General features: G+C 39.2%; 1 protein-coding gene across 4 annotated transcripts in view; it reads left to right on the forward strand.

Moving 5' to 3' along the window:
* The first annotated feature begins 13,670 nt into the window (after positions 1-13,670).
* MAP3K7CL (MAP3K7 C-terminal like) overlaps positions 13,671-20,828 on the forward strand; it is a 30,650-nt gene continuing 23,492 nt past the window's right edge. Inside the window, exons 1-3 of one of the 4 annotated variants that reach the window (XM_077174712.1) lie at positions 13,671-14,114; positions 16,199-16,347; positions 16,865-16,973. In XM_077174712.1, coding sequence (XP_077030827.1) covers positions 16,904-16,973 — 70 coding nt within the window. In that variant the 5' untranslated portion in view covers positions 13,671-14,114; positions 16,199-16,347; positions 16,865-16,903. Of the gene's footprint in view, positions 14,115-15,988; positions 16,348-16,864; positions 16,974-20,828 lie in introns of those variants that run through there. The other 3 variants (XM_077174711.1, XM_077174713.1, XM_077174714.1) reach the window with 3 other exon arrangements.

The following is a 20,828-nucleotide window of genomic DNA, read 5'->3' on the forward strand; positions in this document are numbered from 1 at the left end:
CCTCAATTATAAGGTGAAGAAAGCACTTTTCCTACTGAAATTCGGAAAATGATTTGGGACACTGCCACTGATTTTGAAAAAGAATTCCAATCTTGGTGGATTTTACTTACAACCCCATCACAAACACAACCACCCCCTTTGTACTAACTATATGTGATGCCTCAGTGCATTTGATGTTTCCTATGATTGCATTAGGGCTGAATCATGATGGAGTTATTTTCTGTCCGTCCAAGCATAGGGAATGAGCTCATCAAATTGGTGAGAAATGGCAAACTGTTAATTTAGAAACTCCTATTGTCTGAGAACAACAGGGGTTCATCTGTGAAAGTATTGCAATTATAGCTCAACACATATGTCTGGAGAGAGCAAAATATCTGTCATTTTGAAATTCATCCTAACGAGACTTCTGAAACAGTCCTTGTATATGTGGGCAATGGGTGTGCATGCCTTAGAACTGCTTGTGATATTGTATTTGTAGAAAACGTAGTAGTGGGTACTAAAAATCATTCAAATTTTTGTGTTTGTAACTTTACTAAAATCACAGGATGTGATTTTTCTTGTGAAGCCCCAGTTACTTCTTATCAGCTTTTACAATCCAATTACACACTGATTCACAAACTATTGCCTACCCCCATTGGGATGAACCTTACTTGGGTAAAGCAATTGTTGCTTCATCAGGATTTAATCAATATTTTGGAAAAGATCAAGAAAAACGGACAGAAAACCCTGGTAACTGTATTTTCTTTCACATTGTGTTATAGAAAGGGTAAGAAAAAATGCCAAACACAGGTGGTGGGATACTCTTTTTAGGTGGTCACCTACTGCCACAAGTGTCCTGAACAAATTGTGTCATCCCGTCATTGTCCTTTTGATTTTAGTTTTGATTAGTTTTGTTTTATCAGCAATCTTATTCATTATGAATTGGAGAATGATGAAACAGTTAACACAATTGACATCTATAATTAATGCCGTCTATAACCTGGCCGATGTCCTCTCCCCTGTGGACGTTCCCCAAGGCTATTGATGCAAGGCAAACTATATGAGTAAGCCATAATTATGAATTATAAATAGATTATAAAATTTGGATGTGTGTTTTGAAATAACTTTTTGTAATCGCGTGAAAATTATTTTTGATTTTTGTGATTTGTTTTGATTATTTGAAAAAATTGTTTTATTAATATTGACTGTATTTGTTTATTGTTTCCTATTTCCTTTTTCCGATTTTTCCTTTCCTTCTTTTCTTCTCTCTCTCTCTCTGACGTACTGTCCCTGTTTTCCAGGATATGCTACCAACATTGACAAGTCCTGAAGACTTCACAACATCACTACAGAACCCTGCTGATGGAGCTCTCTTGTCAGCAACGTGAGTCACAGGGTGGTGTAAGAGATGGTCTGAAGTTTCCCTCATTTCCCTCCTGACCATCACAAGGACAGAGACCAAGGCCCTGAAGACCTTGACTGAAGTTCTGGCCTGGTTGAGGTGGGTGCTCACCAAGTGATTGTTTGCAGGTGTGCTTGCTGTGCCACCATGGTACACTGCTTCAAGCAGGGACCATCCCCATTCATCACAATAGCCCATGAATTTCCCCACCTCTTGGTCAGATACCACTCGCTGTAGAGAAAGTCTGACTTTCTGAGGTAACTTTGGTGATCCCCCATGGAAAATCCCTCATCGGCCTCATGACCATCGTCAAGGATGGAGATTGAAGCCCCCCCAAGGACCGAGACTGAGACCCCCATAATTCTAACACAGCAGTGCTGGGCTGACTGAAGCAGGATGTTTGCCAAGTGTTACCTGCAGGTGTGTTCGGTGGCCCAAGACTGGTTTCCCATAGAAACCAGTCCTGAAACAATGGGTCCTGATCACTGCTGGGACTGGTTTGTCCTGTTTCAGAACTGGACTGTCTGAACTTGTTCTCAATGGACTTATTCTCCACTGTCCTGTACCTGTTCCCCTCCCCTGGAGGACTATAACAGACCCCTGAGTTAACCAAAGACTTTCAGATTCTCCCCAACGTGACAAGACAGATCTGTTGCCTGGACCACAAAGATTTTGTCTCTCTGTTGGTAGCTATATCCCTCCCTCTTTTTCTCTGTCTCTCTATCCTTTATCTCCTTTCTAATCCTTCTATTGCATTTGTTGTGGGCACCCAATAAAAGGTGCATTTGTTTTGATTAATACTGAAATCCCCTCCGTGTTGTTTTTGCACTCTGAGATCAGTTAACGAATCATCGTGACCCCCGCTTGTACTAGCGGATCATGACAACAGGAAAGCAAGATTTCCTTACCATTTGGAATTCTTACCTCAGTGTGTGCTCTCTCTGCTATAGCTAATCCAGGTAGCTTGACCCACAGGAAAGGATTTCTGGGGATTTTAGAGGAGTATTGTCTTAGCATGGAAGTGTTCAAAAGACTTTTAGATGAGGCAGAGGGACCTGGTTTAGTGGTGGGTTTAGCACTGCTGGGGGAACAGTTGGACACAATGGTATTAGAGGTCTTTTGAAACCTAAACAATTCTGTGATTCCACCTGCACAAGTGACAAGAAATCAGAAGTTCCTCAGAACAAGGAAATTGAAGAGGATGATAGTCTCAGAAAGGAATCAATGCTGTTTATATTGAGTTTGTATTGCAGGTACAATCAAGACACGTGTTGTGACACTGGTATGATACTCAACAAAATACAATCCAAGAGCCTTTATTTCATGGGAGAAGGCAAAATTGTTGAGATCCTTCTTGTTTTGTTGCCACAAGAAAAAAACATAATTGGGAAAAAATGACACGTCCTCTAGATGGTAAGTTGTGTTTTGCTTGAGGAAATAAAGTGCAGGATCAGATAAGGGCTAGTGAAACACTTTTCCTCATATGAGGAAAACATATGACCAAGTATGACCAAATGTATGACCAACATATGACCAAACATATGACCAAGTTTTCATCTTGGTCATATGGGAACTCTTATCCAGTAGAGTGCACAGAAGCCTGGAAATACCTGGAAATATATGCCTACTGCTCCTGAAAGTTCAGCTGTTCTTGTCGTGTGGGAAGGACTTACCAGGACCGGTGTGGTTGTGGAAACTTGGAGAACACAAAACTGAGGAGTGAGGGAAATGGGAGTTTTAGGCTGTAATTGGAAAATATAGGAAACAGTGGAAGAGAGGGGCAAACCCAGCATTGAATAAATTAAGATTTAATAAGAAATAATACCCAAATGAAATAATGAAGAGTAGAATAAATAACATCTATCTGCAGCCTTCTGGAAACAAGTTGCTACCACACCTGATTTGCATTTCTTTCAGCTCTGAAAACACTAAGCAAAAAAATAAATAGTTAAAAAGGCAGGATTCTGAGCTCAAGACCACAACTTATGCTGTCTAGTGCCTGAGACACTGACATCTGCAGTCTTCCTTCTTCACTTTGTCATATTGTGACTTTGATGCCCAATTTGGAATTTTCTAAGGATGGTCTAAACCAGTACTAGATCTTCAGGAGACAGAGGCTTTTCCAATTTTTAGTACTTTGTTTATCTGCCTAAATAATTTTAAAGGTCTTCCCCAAGTAACTAAAAATTTTGTTTCTCATATTGTCCCCATTATCATTTGAGGATTCATTTTAGGGTTGTTCATCATGAGTTATCTGAATATACCTGTTGAGAAATTCATTCATTCTCCAGAACTCAGGTCAGTGGGTGTCTTCTGGCCCAGGGTGTGCAAGGACACTGTCCTTCTTGCTGCCAGCATGACCTAGGGAACTTCAATGTGTCCCATTACTTCCTGGCTACTCTGTCAGCCATCTATCTCCCAGCAACTCAGAAACTGGCCTGAATCTGTGCCTGGTTGTGAATGGGAAAACTGTAAAAACACCCCTGCAGCCCTCATTTCTGCACTGCAAAGCCTGCCCAGCTGTAACTAAGAACCATAGCCCCCATAGCCAGGATTCACATGCTCTGAACCTGAGAGAAGCAGTGAGAGAAGCAGAGAAAAGAATGATCAAAACAATTCCTATCTCATTTGCTGTGCCTGTGTTGTGCCAAAGTGGAATGCAATATGGAGATTGTTTATCCAAAGCGATGGTGCTTTGTTCCCTTGGCCTATCAGGGCCAAGCACAAGTCCATCCAGATTGTTGGGCAGGAGACAGTCTGGACACGCAAAACAAGATTTTGTTCAGTTGAGTGCTTGTTTCAGTTTTGATGTAGTGTAATATAGTACAGAATAATATAGTATAATAAAGTAATTAATTAGCCTTCTGATATCATGGAGTCAGATGCATCATTCTTCCCAGACATTGGGGTTGCCTGCTTTTACAATGGCCCACACTCTGGAAAATGCAGAGTCTTTCCTACATGGTTCTTGAGGTGTTTAAGGAAATGTTAATGAATAAATGCTGTGCACTTATGCACAGCAGGAGATACTACACCATGTTGCACAAATAAGGGAATCATGCTATAATGTACTATGGGCCAAAAGCCACAGAATGGATTCTTACCAAAAGTTGAGACTGTTGCATGGGACTGGTTCTCAGCCTTGCACACTAAATTCCCAAAGTGTGATCTTCTGTTTGAGCAGTAGATACACACTGTTACTGTTTTGGAGACAGGCAAGTGACAGGGACACAACAAGGTTCATGCAGTAACAGCTTATGTTTATTGCGGGGCAGCTCCTTTTAAAGGGCTTTCAAATTTCACTTGCTTACAGACATGATTGGTTAAGGGTGTCCACTCCACCCAGCTCACTGGTTAATGACACGGGTGCATCTGTGCTTCAGAGGGGTTGGCTGAGGTCCTCTGTTTGGGTTTGAATCTGACCTAGCATTATTGTGTCTGGGACTTGTTTACTTCGAGCTAGGCTAGTCAAGCTGGTATCTGTTAAACCAAATTATCTGTGCAGCTTATAGACCCACTATAGCTGTCACACACACTGCCTAAAAAAACCTGTTATGTTGAAGACTGTACTATTTCTTTTTAAAAATAAAGTGACATATATATATATATATATATATACACACATAAATAAATAAAATTATTACAGACAGTTAACCAAGGCATCCTTTAAGTAGTGCAACACAGTTTACATATAAGGAATAAGGAATGAGCAGAGAACATTTCCCAACATAGCTTCAAAACAGGTTATTATGAATGTACCAGTGTTGGAATATGTACAACAACAACAACAACAAAGGTTACATCCTGCTGTTAAGCCCCAAGCTCACTGATATTGGCTAAAGGATGTCACCAGACATTGAAGTTCCAAGGTGAAGGTGACATGGTGGTGTCCAGTCAAATGTTGGACTCAACGATCTTGGAGGTCTTTTCCAACCTTAATGATTCCAAGACTCAGTAATATCAGGCAGGTTTAATTTCAAACCCTGTATTTGGATTAAGATTCTTGAAACAGTAATCAAACCATAAAGAAATTTCTGCCTTTTTTTCTTTTGAAGGATAATTGTCCAAACTCTTTTTCATTATCAGTATTGCTTATCTTAGTAACTCTGCAGGCTAGGTGTTCATTGCTTATCAAAAATAGATTTTATCCATGATGTAGTTGAACATCCTTTTTCCTTTTTTTTTTTTTAAACATAGTACAGTAAAGTGAATGTCTAAATGTTTATTATGCATCTTTATGGCTCAGATTCTGAGTTCTGTGACTAAAATGTGAGCATCAAGGAGAAGACTGAGGGGAGACCTCATCACAGTCTACAACTGACTCAAATCAAGGGGAAGTGGAGAGGCAGCACCTATCTCTTGATTCTGGTGATTAGTGAGACGACCTGAGGGAATGGCATGAAGCTGTGTCAGGGAGGGTTTAGGCTGGATATTAGAAAAGTTGTCTTTTCCCTGAAGTTGTGCCTCCATGATTCTAGTTCTCTACCATACAGTGTAACCAGCAATTTGTCTTCAGTGTTGAATTTCTATTACTGCTGGCATGTACAAAAAAACTACAAAAGAAAATGCTCTATTCTGATGAGACTTACAAAAGTTTATGAATTTGAAAGCCAACAATTGGTATTACATACTAGAATCACTCTCCAAGCTGAAACAATGGAAGAATGCCATGTACAATATTTTTACTGTTAAATTTTTTTTAATGATTTTACTCACTGATGATGTAGATTAAGTTACTAACAACAGTGTGGCTTATTCAGTTAATCTATTGTCAGATTTAGAGTTATAATAAAATATCCCAGACCATCAATAGGGTGAAAATAAGGGAGATCTTAGAACAAGTGGGATTGCCAGCTGTATGACACCATTGCATGATGTATGGTTCCAAAAGGCTGAAAATGTTCTGCAGACTTCTCAGTAGTCTGAAGAATAGATTATTTTCAGTTGGGCATGTATCTCTACTTGCCTGTGATAGAGGATTCCAGACACATGCTTTAGATGTTTCTCCCTGAATAGAATAAAACAAGGAGTCTTTACACAGCATCTAACAGTCTCACAGAAACCTGCTGCTTTAACCTTTTGTGTCTATTTCTTGGTTTAAGGAAGCTTAAGTGAGATTATGGTGAAATTTCTGAATGGTGGTGTGAAGAGGAATAGCAAAACTGTCTAATATGTGGGTATACAGAACTTTAAAGAAAGAGGTTCATCTGCAAGAAATTAGACAAGGTTGAGAAACATTGTCTATTTGTCTAAGTGTAACCTTTGACTTTTTTGTAATCATTAATGGCAAATTATGGCTTGTAAAAATTTTTCAGAAGGAAAAATATTTGAAACTGTTTTCTTATACTTGTTTTTTGAATTTTTTAAAATTCAAAACCAGTCTGTCATGTCTGTTTGCCACAGCTTTTGTAACTTTTGAAAGTAATGCTTTAAAATTAAATATCATCAGTTGTTAAGCTGTGGTAATACAAACTGTCAGTTCTCTGCACAAAGAGCACTCTGAAACTTTTCAAGAATTGTGAGCTATATTAATTGCTGGTTTAGTTCATTTTAAACCACTTTGATTTTATTTATGGCTGTAAAACTAAGAACTAGGTAAATGGGATGGGAGTTATTTCTCTTTTAGCTAGTTCAATAGTAATTTTCTAATTTTGTATTATGTTTGAAGACTTGAAATTCTCAAGTAACAGACAATTTGATCATTTAAATTGTAATGGAACATACAAAAATGTGTATGTGCACATGTTTGGTTTTTTTTAAATCAGGATTTAGATGCTTCAAACAGGAGCTACAGCAGCCTGCCTCTAGTTCATGGTGCTAAAACAATTAGCTGGTACTGCCAGTGGAGCTTATTAAAAAAATTATTACAGGTTTAGTTTGGAGATTTCATTTTGCTTTTCGATTATTATGGATGATAATATGAGAAAAATCATAAACTCAAAACAAGGTTGTCCGTAGGGACTGCATGAATGGGAATGAGGCATCAAGGTTGTTTTTTGGACAAAACTTGCTGTAGCAAATGCAATTTTTTTAAGCAGTTAAGGAGTTTTACATGAATGTGCCATATTGGTGAACAGTCAGCAGCAGCACAGTCAGTAGGCTTCAAAAGCACAAGAGGGACTTGGACCTGTTGGAATGAGTCCAGAGGAGGCTACAGAGATGGACAGAAGGATGGAGCACCTCTGCTATGAGGAAAGGCTGAGAGAGTTGGGAGTGTTCAGCTTGAAAAAAAAGAAGGTTCCAGAGTGACCTAATTGCAGCCTTCCTGTACCTGAAGGGAATCTGCAGGGAAGATGGAGAGGGAGTTTGGACAAGGGAGTGACTGACAAGAGGGAATGGCTTCACACTGACAGAGATGACATTTAGATGGGATATTAGGAAGAAATTCTGCCCTGTGAGGGTGGTGAGGCCCTGGCACAGGTTGCCCAGAGAAGCTGTGGCTGCCCCATCCCTGGAAGTGTTCAAGGCCAGGCTGGACAGAGCTTGGAGCAGCCAGGTCTAGTGGAAGGTGTCCCTGCCCATGGCCTGGTTTGGGACCAGGGGATCTTTAAGGTCTCTTCCAACCCAGGCCATTCTGTGATACTGTGAATTTCTAGAATGTGCCCTCTGAGGGGCAGCATTGAAGAGCAGGTTTCTGTAAACAGCTACTTCTAATCGTACTATGGATTAGGTGTAAGGAAGGGAATAAAAAGTTAGAGCTTATTCTCTGTTGTCTGAAATAATTGGTTTTCAAAGGTAACTCATACATTTGAGAGCATTAATGCCAATCTGTCAAAAACCCTGCATCAAACATGTTTCAGTTTAAGTGATAAAACCATCAGAATTCTTTCCTGTGGAGTACTCAAAAATCAAACAAAAGAGGTGGATATTTTGTTAATTTTGGGTTTTGTTTCCTTAGCTTTTGGAAACTGACAGCAGAGCCAATATAGCATTTCTTTATTGTGAGAAATATCAATATCATCATTTTGAGAAGCAATATGTTATCTTGAATAATTAATTAGATGATGTTTAGTCTTTCATGTCAATATTGCACTTAGACAGCATTGTGTGGGTATGATGACCACCCTTAAGTGGAAGGAAGTACCTGAGATTCATAAATGTTCATTGGTCAAAAGGAATGAACAAAAAGGAGAAAAGTCTGAGGGTCAGCAAATAGTCAGGAAGTTTTATTAGAGAAGTACACACTTGGCATGAAAAGTGGTGTTAGTCCCTGACCTAATATGTAAGCTTGCAGAAGTGGGGTTTGGCTAAAAGGGTGAAAGAAAAGAGGGGAATCAAAGAGGGAGGGAGGGAAAAGAGGGGAATTAAGGAGGGAGGGAGGGAGGGAGGGAGGGAGGGAGGAAGGAAGGAAGGAAGGAAGGAAGGAAGGAAGGAAGGAAGGAAGGAAGGAAGGAAGGAAGGAAGGAAGGAAGGAAGGAAGGAAGGAAGGAAGGAAGGAAGGAAGGAAGGAAGGAAGGAAGGAAGGAAGGAAGGAAGGAAGGAAGGAAGGGTTGGAGGGCTTTGGTGGTTGTGTTAATTCCACCCCATAGTCTATGCCCATTCTTGCCCCTATGCCAGACTCTCTGTGGTTCTTTCTCATGTAAAAGTGCTGCCCTATGTCCACCTTGGCCCCTTTATCAGTATTACTGAAGGCAGTTTCAGTGCTAAATCAGTAGTGAGGGTTCAAGTATTGCCAGAATACAAGCTGCTGTTTGGGATTTTGTCACATTCTTCTGCATGCTGATTTCTTCCTCAGAGCAGCAGAGCTTCAGGAAAGAGTTTGCTGCCTTGAAAGTCTTGTGCATGTACCCATGATAGCATGATGACCTCAGCCATCATCAACAAGTGAGGCTGTAATATCTTGTAGTGTCCTCTTCAGGTGAGCTCTTAAATGAGGTAAGCTAAGCATTTCCTACAGGAACAGCAAGTCCAGTTGCAATGGAGTGATTAATCCATTTTACATGGATGTGAGAGAGCAATCTCAGCTAGGACCAAGATGAATGTAATTTATCTGCACAATTGGTAAGCAAAATTGATGGATTTTTGTTTAAATGCTGGTGTTTCCAGTTAGCCAGTGGTAGCCAATGCTGGCTTTGAACATTCAGCTGTTGACCTCCCAAGGAATTGCTGCACTGTCTGTGTCCTCCTTCAGCATTCCCTGCTGAGATCACCCACCATCATTCTTTCCATAATTAGCTTCTAAAGGTTCTTTTCATCTCGATGCTGATGTGAATAAAGTGTGTAAATTTGCACCCATTGATTTCTGACAATAGTGAAGCTTTTCCAATAATATTTCTAACTTCAGCTTTTGTCTTGTTTTCCATGCAGAGTTTCACAAGGGTCCTTGGCAGCATCATATCTCAAAAGGCTTGCATTTTCTTTCAGCAGAATTAGCTTTTCACAGTTTCTGCCTGGAGTTTGCTGTGGAAGTGATGGAGTTTTTCACCAATCAGGTTTTCAAATAATTCACAATGTAGTTATTTGCAGATGATCTCAAGGCAGGTGTAAAAATTCCTTAATTGCTGGGTTTAGCTCCTGTAAATCCACATTACCTTGATTAAGTCAATCTTTAATTTCTTGGCAATTATCTCTTTTATTAAACCTGTGTGATCCTATGTAAGTGAACTCAGCTATTGCATCTCAATTTGCCATTAATTATAAATTTGTTTATGTCCTCTTTTGTAAGTCAGTGCACAATGTATCTTCCTGCTGGAGTTAATGATTTAATTTAATCTGATGGGGGTCAGCCATTCATGAGACTAGAACTTTGGTAAAAGTACATTATTTTTCACCTGTGTTAAAACACTACCTAGGCAAGGAGACCAGAGGTAATAGCCAAGAACACTCTTGGAAATGCTCTGTTGGTTGCTCCAGCTGACAGGATATGGGATGTTTGATTGTGAGTGATTTTGCTCTTTGTGTAATTTCAGGCAATATATATATATATATATATTTTAGTTTATTTCTTCTTGGAACATCTTCCATATGCTAGAATATTTAAAGTGTATTTTTAAATAGTGACTGGCAATCTGCAAAACACCATTTTAGCTTGAATGAGATCATATGCTACTAAAATACTACTTATACTAGGACACTGAGATGAATTGAAAGTAGCGCAGCTAAAAAGTGAAGGCAACAGGTGTTTTATTAGATTGCAGATATTGGCTTTTTAACAGCTGTAAAATAACTGCTCCTTCATCCTAAAACTTTTTGAAAATTTGCATGTTTCCAGTATTGAATATCAGTAAGTCCCAGTGTTCCTAATTTAGAGTATATTCCTTTAAGGTGTTTTTGATGAATAAAATGTGATTTCCTCTTCTAGCACATCACCAGTTTCATAATGTGATGCAGGACTGAAAGACTTTTGGTTGGATACCAGGAACCTGATAACTAAGAGTATTCTGAAAAAGGAACAGGACAGGCTGTGCTCCTACACACACACAAAAAAAAAAAAAAAAACCACACTGAAAAACACCCTGGAGTTATCAGCATTCTGTAATTTTCACAGAGATGACTGTAAGGTGTATGTGCAGTCTGTCAGGAAGAAGTATTTTTTGTGTTGCAAGAAATTGGAAATTAATTTGTTTTGGTGCAATTATTTTAATCATCTTTTTAGTAAGTAAGAATTGTGAGATTTATCTCTACCCAAATGCCTTGGACTATTAATTTGAGCCAGTCACAAAGTGAATCATCCTAGAGTTCAATTTCCCCATTGTTTAAAATTGAGATCTTCCCCAGTTTACTCTTACAAAGTAATTTAAAGAACTTTTTAAAATATGCTGTTTGAGTCCAGGCTGTTGAGAGTTTTAGCACAATCATCCCAAGAATAGATAGTTGATAAAGCAATTACAGTCAAATAATTCATCCTGATGCTTGGATCTTCTGTATGCAGAATGCTATAAAAATCTCACATTTTAAAAATATGCCACCTCCCATAAAGTAGTGGTGTCAGGTGACTAATCATTGGGTATAGCACAGAGCTGATATTTAAATGCAAATTGGGGACCTTTTTTGTGCAGTTTTGGATCTTAGCCCACAATTCAGAGGCAGTGCACTTCACAGAAACTTCACACAATGTAACTGTGTCCAGTTCTGGGCTCCTCAGGACAAGAAAGACATGGAGCTTCTGGAGATGGTCCAGCAGAGGCCACAAAGATGATGAGGGTTCTGGAGCATCTCTTAGGAGGAGAGACTGCAGGAGCTGGGCCTGTTTAGGCTGGACAAGACTGAGATGATGAGATGAGATGAGATGAGATGAGATGAGATCTCAGTAACTTCCAGGGAGGGTGACAAGAAGATGGTGCCCAGGCTCTTGTCAGTGGTGTCCAGTGACAGGACAAGGAGCAATGGCCATAAACTGCACAAGAAGTTTCACCAAACATGAGGAAGAACTTTTTCCATGGAGTGAGGCAGAGCACTGGAACAGGCAGCCCAGGAGTCTTGTGAAGTTTCCCTCTCTGGAGACATTCCAAACCCACCTGGACACATTCCTGTGTCACCTGCTCCAGATGACCCTGCCTTGGCAGGAGGGATTGGACAGAGTGATCTCCAGAGGTCTCTTCCAAGCCTAAAAGCTCTGTGATTCCATGAGTCTGTGAATAATACAGATTTAACTAGAAACAGTGAAATTCAAAAACACATGGATACAGTGGGCTACAACACATAAAATGATGGTCTACTTAATTTGCAAGTGCACGTGCTATTTAAAGTGAGGGCAACTGAAGTGTCAGTCTGGAAATGTGGAGTGTCAGAGCCATCTGGGAAAAAGCACCCTGCCCTATTCAGACATCATTTATGTCCAAGACCCTTGCTATCATGGATACTGGAAACTTTGCTTGTGTTAAGATTTCATGTAGAGAGCCTTTCTTTGGCTTTTCTGTAATGGCATGTAATGAAAGTAGGAGTTCCATCTGAATACCATTTGTCCATACAAAGCAATATTTTACATTTGGGGAAAACCCTGGCTCCATGGAAACTGATGCAGAATATTTTTTTGTGACTCCATTGGAGCCAGGATTTTCTGTATTTTCCAATACTTTCACAGTAATTGGATGTGGAGCTGGACATCAATACCAGCTGATGATAATATTGAGCTGTAGAATGTTATTTGCTATAATGGTTGTGATCAGAGGCAAATCTGTCTTCTGCCCTTTCCAAAGGAGACATTTAGGGAGGAACCCTCAATTTTTTCAGAAACACATTGAGAGAAGAGAAAATGGTCAGTGTAGTCATAGGTGCAGTCCAGCTTTCCACCATCTGTTTGGGCCAGAGCTCTGAAGTCCCCCTGCAGTTAAAGACAGCCTCAAGAGATACCTAACTAATGGTGTAGCTGTCCAATGCCTTCCCAGGTCATTCCTGGGGTAAAGGTAGTGTGGGTAGGATATTTTTGCAGTTTAGTAATTTTGAAGTATAAAAAAGGTCTTTTGAGGCCACGAGGGTAACTGGCAGCTTCCAGAGTTTTGCCCTGGTGAGATCAGTCCTGGTCTAGGGTCAGAAGGTGAGAGAGTGAGGAAGGATGAAAATTTTACTTTAGCCCTTCATGTCTTTATTTGTCCAGCAACCTCTCTATATCTCAGCTGAGCCAAGGGAATCTAGGAATGTGTCTATACAGATCTGGGTTAGATAAGCTCTTTCCATTAGGAATTTAAAGATGAAATATACCTTCACATACATTTTGAAGGAAACCCTCTTTTCAAGCCAAAACAATAAAGATATTTTGTAAAATCATTCTGTAATTGTTCTCCATTTTTCTCCACTTGTTCCAATGACAGTGATAGCACTCAATCAAAGACGTCATGTAGGTAGTACCTGTGCATGACAGGGATTAAACTTTTATTTTCTGACAACAGAAAATAAAACTTTAAACTGAAGAAATTAATCTCTTGTAATACTTCAAGATTTATCTATTAAATTGCTTGCCAGCAGTTTGGAAAAAAAAAAGCTATCTGAAATCACACTGGGAAATCCTCTGAGTTCAGTCAAATCTCTGAGTCAGCTTCATTTATCACAGCCATCACTGGCTGCTCTATAAATACATCTGCTTTTACAGCCTACACATTGTGAGATTTGCCTGTTATCTCCTCAGAGGAGAAGGGCTATAGTGGCTTCTCTCAAACAAGCCTGGCTCAGTCAAAGCCAACACGAACACAAGCCCAAGAGGCCGAGTGCATCAGTTGTTGTTAGCTTTGATAGTCCCTGCTATCATTTGAGAGTGTGCTTGCAGTCAGTCCAAGTTGGCAGTGTCAGCCCAAGCTGATTGGAGCTGCAGACATTTTTGCTGACTGGAGTCATGCTATCTTTGCCAGTTTGCTGGAATAGACACAGACACTGATTGGGTCATGCTGAAAACATTCCTGTCCTATGAAGCAAGTCTGTTTGTATTTCAGGTTTGCCAGGACTAATGAATTAAAAATCTTGGGCTCACCACAGTTTGCTGTTTAATAATGCCTGTAACAGAAGGATTTTTTCCTCCCTGAAGTATGACAGCATCATAATCCCTCATCCCTGGCAAGGAGAGGAAGGAAAATCAGAATTGTGGAAAAGGGTTATCTTTTGGGACAGCAAAGCCTATGGGAAGTGCAGGTAGCAGCATGTTGCCCTGACAGCTGTCTCAGCTTCTCAGACCTTGTCAGTTTGTTGCTATGCAGCAGGTGCAGCCTTTTCTTTTATTGAAGCTTTACTCCATAAAGGCAACGACGAGCCAAGGCAGTGGCTGGCCCTGGATTATACAAGTGCAGACACTCCGCTAAGTGAGGTAAGGCAACAGGTGTGAAAAAATCCATAGAGCTCTTACAGCATTTAATCTGACTTCTGCTGCAGGTTTTTTACAGAGGAACAGCAGCCAGCCAGCTCTATAGGCAATTGTTGGGAAGATGAGAGCTGCTCATTCAATCTGATTAAGTTCCAGGTTGCCCACTCACTCTCATCTCTGTCTAGAGAGACATTGTTCTTCAATTCTGGAGAAAGCATGTGGGGAATTAGGGGCAGTTGGTCTGCATGTTTCATAATATCACCTTGTTTGCACACAGGCTTTTTCCATCCCTCTCTCTTCTCTGTGATTGCTTTTTGTGATGGAGAGAAAAAGAAAAATCCTTTTTTGAGGATTTCGCAAAAAAAGGAGAGAAGGGATAAATGCAATTTAAAAAAATGATAACAGGGTAAATGCTGTGTATAAGGATGAGATGTCTTTTTTTTCTGAATTAGAATAAAATTAAAATTTTCTTTTGTGTTTCAATAGAATTCATCATTTCTTACTGAAAGGGTATTGATTTTGCCCTCACAGAGTAGATGATTAAAAGTGTTAATTTAAAAACATTGCACACCACAGAGTATGTGATTGGGATAAAAAAAAGTCTTGTAGTAATATTGTTATGGCAACTTAAAAAACTCTAGTAGAAGGCATCCTTTTTATTTCTTAGGCTATGATGTGAGATGTGAAGTATACTCTTATGTGGAAGACCACTTGAGATAGTGTCAGAGACAGTGTACAAACAGCACAGAACAATAAAAAGCCTTGTTTAAAGGATTTGCTTATCACTTAAAATCTCTTCATTTGGAGAGTTTTTTTCTTTACCTTGTATTGGGAAGTAAGGAAGGGAAATATGTTTAAGAATTTTGCATTGGTAGTTCTGTTGTATTTTAAAAACAGTGAGATGTGTCAGATGTTTCTTATGAAGTGAGGGTGAGGAAAAGATCAAGAATGCTCAGAAGGTAAAAATTATTTACTCTGATGCAATGCACTTCAAAATAAAATATTTCACTTGACTCCAAGGGTCTTTTCCTGAATCTAAAGCATACATAACTGCAATTTATTTGGCTTTTCTTTGCCTCTGCTCCACAGCTAACAGATTCATTTTTGTGGGTCTTGAATACTAGTAATGGTAAATTAAGAGCACTCCCTGATATCCTTCATATACTAACAGAAACAGACAATTTCAGCTTCAAATAAAATTTATTCAAAGTAAGGATTTTAGGTTATTTGTTGTTATTGTAAGAAAAGATGATGCACTTCAAGTAACAAGTAACTGTATCACTCTGGTAGCTAAATATAAAGAGAGACAAAACAAATAAACAAGAAATGCTGAAATTAATGGACCCAATGCAAATTTGATCCTCTTCCACTGATTGCATGGCATTGATGCCAGAGAAGTGTTTGATTCATTTGTACACCATCAAGGAAGATTATACTCCTGAAATAGTGTTCTGTTCTATTGACTTTTTGAGACTGCCAAATAATTCAGTATGAATTGGAATGACTTGGTAGCATTTTCCTGCAGTACAATAGCTACTTTACTGTAAAACTGCAAGACTGTTGGCTTAGGAAACTGGCTCTTGTTTTCACCAGCTAAATGCCCTGTTGTCTGCTGACAATGAGTTAGTAAATTCATTGTATTTTCCTGATGAATTTGGTTTCTAATTCCCTAAGAATTTTTTATGGTAATTTGAAAGCATAATTGTCCACCCATTTGGTATGAATACAATGTGTGCTGGATAGCAGTCCAGAGTCCTAAAATAATTTCTTTATGGGCAGATCTTTTGCATGCACAAAGTCCTACTAACTTCACATTCTCTACACATGGTGCTAATCAGAAGATTAATATATTTGAATTTTAGCAACTTTGTGGTAGATAGTCAACGGGATTGTTTACATTCAGCAATTCAATAGAGTTTAACCAAAACTGTTCATTCAAAAGGTTAAATATTCATAGTAGAGCTCAGAGTACAATTTCTGATGGCACAAAGATGTTTTAATTATACTGTTAGTAGCTAATTCTTTTATTGCTCAACAGTTCTTTAGTGCCATATTTGAAATAAACTAGCAGTTTTCTTAATGGACAGGATTTCATCACACAGGGTAAAATCACTTTTTGGAATCGATGGTCTCAGAAGAAAGACAGAGGACTGAGTAAGGTCCCAACCCAGGAGCCAAATCCATGCAGACAGACCCCTACACCTGCACAGGCTTCCACTGAAGAATCACCACCAAGGTTTGGAGACCCCATGAATTTTTGGCCATGAAGTGTGTGACTTGCAGGCACACTTGGACTGGGGGAGTATGGGTGGAAGGTAGGAGGATGAGTGCCTCCTCATTGACACCATGTGGAGTGGTGTGCACGGTTCCAATCACAGGGCAGGCTTGGGGTCATGTTACTCTCAACTCCCCACCCCTTCTTCCTTCTTCACCTTCAGAACCAGGCAGTATTGCCACGAGTCAAGGCTTGCTGAAGGGGCAATGGCGGGGAGCAAGCAGGTGAGAAGAGAGGCAGCTTCCTTTGCCATCGTTCTTTCTAATCTATAAATAGCAAAAAATAAAAGCAGTCTCTGCACTGAATTTCACTTAAATTCTTTTTAAATGGAAAAGAGAAATGGCGCTCCCTTGACTTTGATTCTAAACATCTAGCTAGGATGGGAAAGGCAGCTGTGAATGCATGAAAAGCATTAAAACTCATTTGTTGAATGATGTCACATGCTCTCTAATAAATATATTTTTTTGTATTATTGCAGCTGGAGCAAACAAGTAAAAACATTGACTCAAGTGCCCACATGATCACTACGGCCAGGGTACCTGCTGATAAGCCGGTACGAATTGCCTTCAGCCTTAATGATTCCCCAGGTACAGTTTAATTTATGGAGTAAAACACAATGCTTTTAAATTTAAACCACATCTGCTTTTAAATTTTACATTAATTTACCGGTGTTTACAATATCTAATGTAGTCCAGTGTAATGGATGGATTTTTTTTCATGAGTGGTATCTTGTGGTCAGTTTTCCTGTCTGATAACTTTTAATGTTTCCATTAACAGTTTCATTAGACTAAATCCACTAGATTGACAGTTTCAATCTTTACTTTCTTTCAGTAGTTTGTGGAATGCAATTAGGACTTAATTAACTATCAAATTTACCTGCATGTGCAGTACGTCTGATTGTGTGGAATTGCAAAACAGGAAAAGTAAAAGGATAAATTTGCCTAGAGGAGAAAGAGACATTTTCTAGGGAGAAGGTTGGAAAGCGCCACACATGCCCAGCTTGGTGAAAGGTTTCAGGAAACAGGTGCCCCGCATGGCACGTTCTCTCAGACAGCAGCAGAATTTCATTGATGTTTATCCTATCAGCTCATGCTGAGGGAGTATTAATTTCCCCAAACATACCCTGTACACACACGGACCCTTTGGAGTAGATAAATATTATTGGTTTGCACCTTCAATATTATTAAGGTCCAGAGAGCTGTTGCCAAACACTGCAAGTCAAAATTAAATAAATCAAAGGGGAAGCTTAAAAGCATCCAAAAAAAGTTGGCTGCTGCTTTTGCTAAAGGTGAGTTTCTGGAGTCAGGGCTGAGATGTGTTTATGGCATGAGGTATAAGGACAACAGAAACCTATGCTACTGAGAGCTTTATGGGACTCTTTGCATTGTAGGGTAATATGATGGTTGGTGCCTGAGGTTTGTGTGAACAGAATCTCAGCTTGAATGCAATTTTCTATTTAAAAAATATTTTAGAATATGTGTTATCTTTCCTAGCTAATTGTTGTCTACTATTAGTTTTCAGCTACAATACTGAAATACAATCTCATCCCCCAAGCAAGGGAATTAAAAACCAAACATCTTCATATATTATTGAACCTAACTTTCAATTCATAAAGATGAGTGACAAAAAAAGATTGGGACAAGGAATATAAAGAAACATGTGATAATCTGTGTGCCTTTTTCATAAATTAAAATAACCTGGTAATTACATTTTTATTACAGAGAGCAGTAAGGAATCATTCAAATCTCTCAAGATACAGTCACATGGTAAAATTCTTGCAGGAATTATGGCATAGATAGGTCTTGAAGAGAGATATGAAGGAAAGGGAAGTGCTCTTACAAATTATGAAAAAAGAATGCTAATGTGAGACCCTGAAAACAAGTCAGGGAAAGTTGAGACCATGGGAAAATCAAAGAGAGCAGAGTGGTTTGTGACAAGAGACGGCAGTAGGAAATGACAAGGTTGTGAGTAGCTTGCAAGAAGGGAACATGAAAGGCAGGAAGCCTGACTTCCTTAACATTGCATCATATTTTATTTTCTACTTTTTTATCCTGCTAATAATTCCAGCCGCTTTCTTAACCTTTGCAGAAATAAACTCAGAGTAAGGTAATCTTTTTCTTCTACATATTGTTAAATTGTTGCAAATGTTAAAATTGTTAAAATGTTGAATCCTATATTGTAAATATAGAAATGTTCCTACAGTGTGCAATCCAGAATCTTCATGAGTACTGATAAAAAAACCCAGCAACCAGTAGAGTGAGTGCCATGTTCCCCTCTGCATCATATCTGTTTGGGGGCTACCAGGAGGTCTAAACCAACATTATTGTTTTACCATACCATAAGAATTTCAAGTGCTTTTATGTTAGGTATATTTCAAGAAGGTAAATGAAATAAGCTTTTAATAGGTGTGAAAATTTCCAGCAAACCATAATTGAATCAAGAGAGTACAAAAAAGTGTTTAACATGTTTTTTTTAAGATGAGCTACAAAAACATTCAAAAGATAGACCTTTAGGTATTCTGTAGTAGGTGCTTTTTTCCCCCCTTACTCTTTTATGTTTTTTCACCTTTTTTTTCTCCTTGATGAGGATATTTGTTTTCAGTTCAAACAGGAGTGACCTGATGTGTGATAGCAAAGCATCAGCTGAAGCTCATGCACTGCTAGGATACAATAAGTTCTTGGCAAGGGCTAAGTGGTGAGGAAATCTCTCTGACTTAAGCTTTTCCTTAAATTCTACCTCACTTGAAAGGCACAGTGACACATTTTGCCAAGAAAGGCTGCATTCTCCTTCCGGGGGCTGTGCAACTGCTTACTAGGAGGAACTGACAGCATAACTGGATATAAAAAGAGGAAATGGAATGTTTCTTCTGGGTGGTGATTATCTCACTGGCTAGGATTGTAACCAAGCAGTGGGTGTGAGGAGCACTGAAAGGAAAAACTACTCTCAGCTTATGAGAAGAAATTACTTTGTGTTAACTGACCTACAAAACCAGAGCTGGCCTATCCTGAGTGTACAAGAAATAATGTGTCTCACATTATTTGTCAGTCAGCACCTGATGACTGAAATTCTGGCCAGCTTTGTGAGGTATTTTTAATGTGATTGTAGAGTAATCAGTTCCTTAAAAGTCTGAGGAGCAGCCCATCAGAGGATGCTATATAAGAAGACAGTTTTATTGTGTGTCTCTTATTCCTGTATATATAAATGTCTATGTTTGGCCCTTTCACTCAAGTTCACTAACACATTTCCCAGGGTGTGTCTGTGCACTCTGTCACAGCAGTTTGACTTAAGGTACCATTTTAAAGTAATGAATTGGACACATACTATTTCAACCTACCTTATATCACTTGGAAACTAATGCAGCTTGAACTGAATGTGGTGTTCCAAGAGTCAAACAAGTGTTCCAAAGTTGAAAATTCATTGTGGTTTGTCAGCATCAATTTAATGTTACCCATGAAATTTAATATGTCCTAATTTTTATCAATCTTACAAATACATGAACTTCATGGGATTTAGACAGCTGAATTTTTTTTGTGTAATAGTTCAAAGGGAAGATTTATAGATTCATCTCTCTTTACCTTGCCTTCTCAAATAAAAGCTTGAATCTAGTTGAAAAGTTCTGCTCGTGGCATGTGGTGATAAATGACTGGGTCTGAAATTGTTAGTGAGTTCTTTAATTTGAAATTAGTCTACCTCTGACAGCACTTTATAGAAAAATCACTGACAACAAAGGCAAAATGTAGATCTTCTAATGAACCTGACAGACCGTGGAACAGTGTCATATTTTTGCAAGCATAGCAAAATTACTTATTTTACTCTTCATTATGCTCATTATCCTAGTGACTACAAGGAATTTTTTGCTTTTCTAGTTCACCATGCTAAACTATTTTGCAGTGGTTGCTTCTTCAAAAGCAACCTTCAAATTCCTACCCCACCCTCATATTGGTTGTGATGGCTCCAGAGGCACTGATTGACAACCAGTGAGAATTGCTAAAATATATGGCTAAAATTTACAGAGCTAATTTCCTAAATCTACACCCAACCTACAAGGCTTGGTTCTTGGGGAATTAGATGGGAAATCAGGTGTGGCAGCCTCAAAGGGACATTCATCTGAGGATGCTTAGGTTTGAGTGAAGGTATATGAAGCATATGTGAAGGATTTTGCTTTTACCTCTTCTGTTATGGACTGTTTCTATTTTTGGGAGGTCCACAACTCTCATTATTGAGCAAGCCTTCACATCCTATTCCTGGGTGGGGCAGTGGCCGTTCCCCACTATTTTACCAGTGAGGTAACTGCGAGGTTGTGCGAGGTCGTGGCAGGCAGGGCTGTGAATAGAAGCCCTGGAGCTGCACAGAGCAGTGCCAAGTTGCAGTCACTTAGCCACACAGCCTTCCAGGATGAATCTGATGAGTCTGTGCTTGTCTGCCAGTGTCCAGGCCCAGAG

Source organism: Agelaius phoeniceus, chromosome 2 (assembly GCF_051311805.1).
Source record: "Agelaius phoeniceus isolate bAgePho1 chromosome 2, bAgePho1.hap1, whole genome shotgun sequence".
Classification (NCBI taxonomy): Eukaryota; Metazoa; Chordata; class Aves; order Passeriformes; family Icteridae; genus Agelaius; species Agelaius phoeniceus.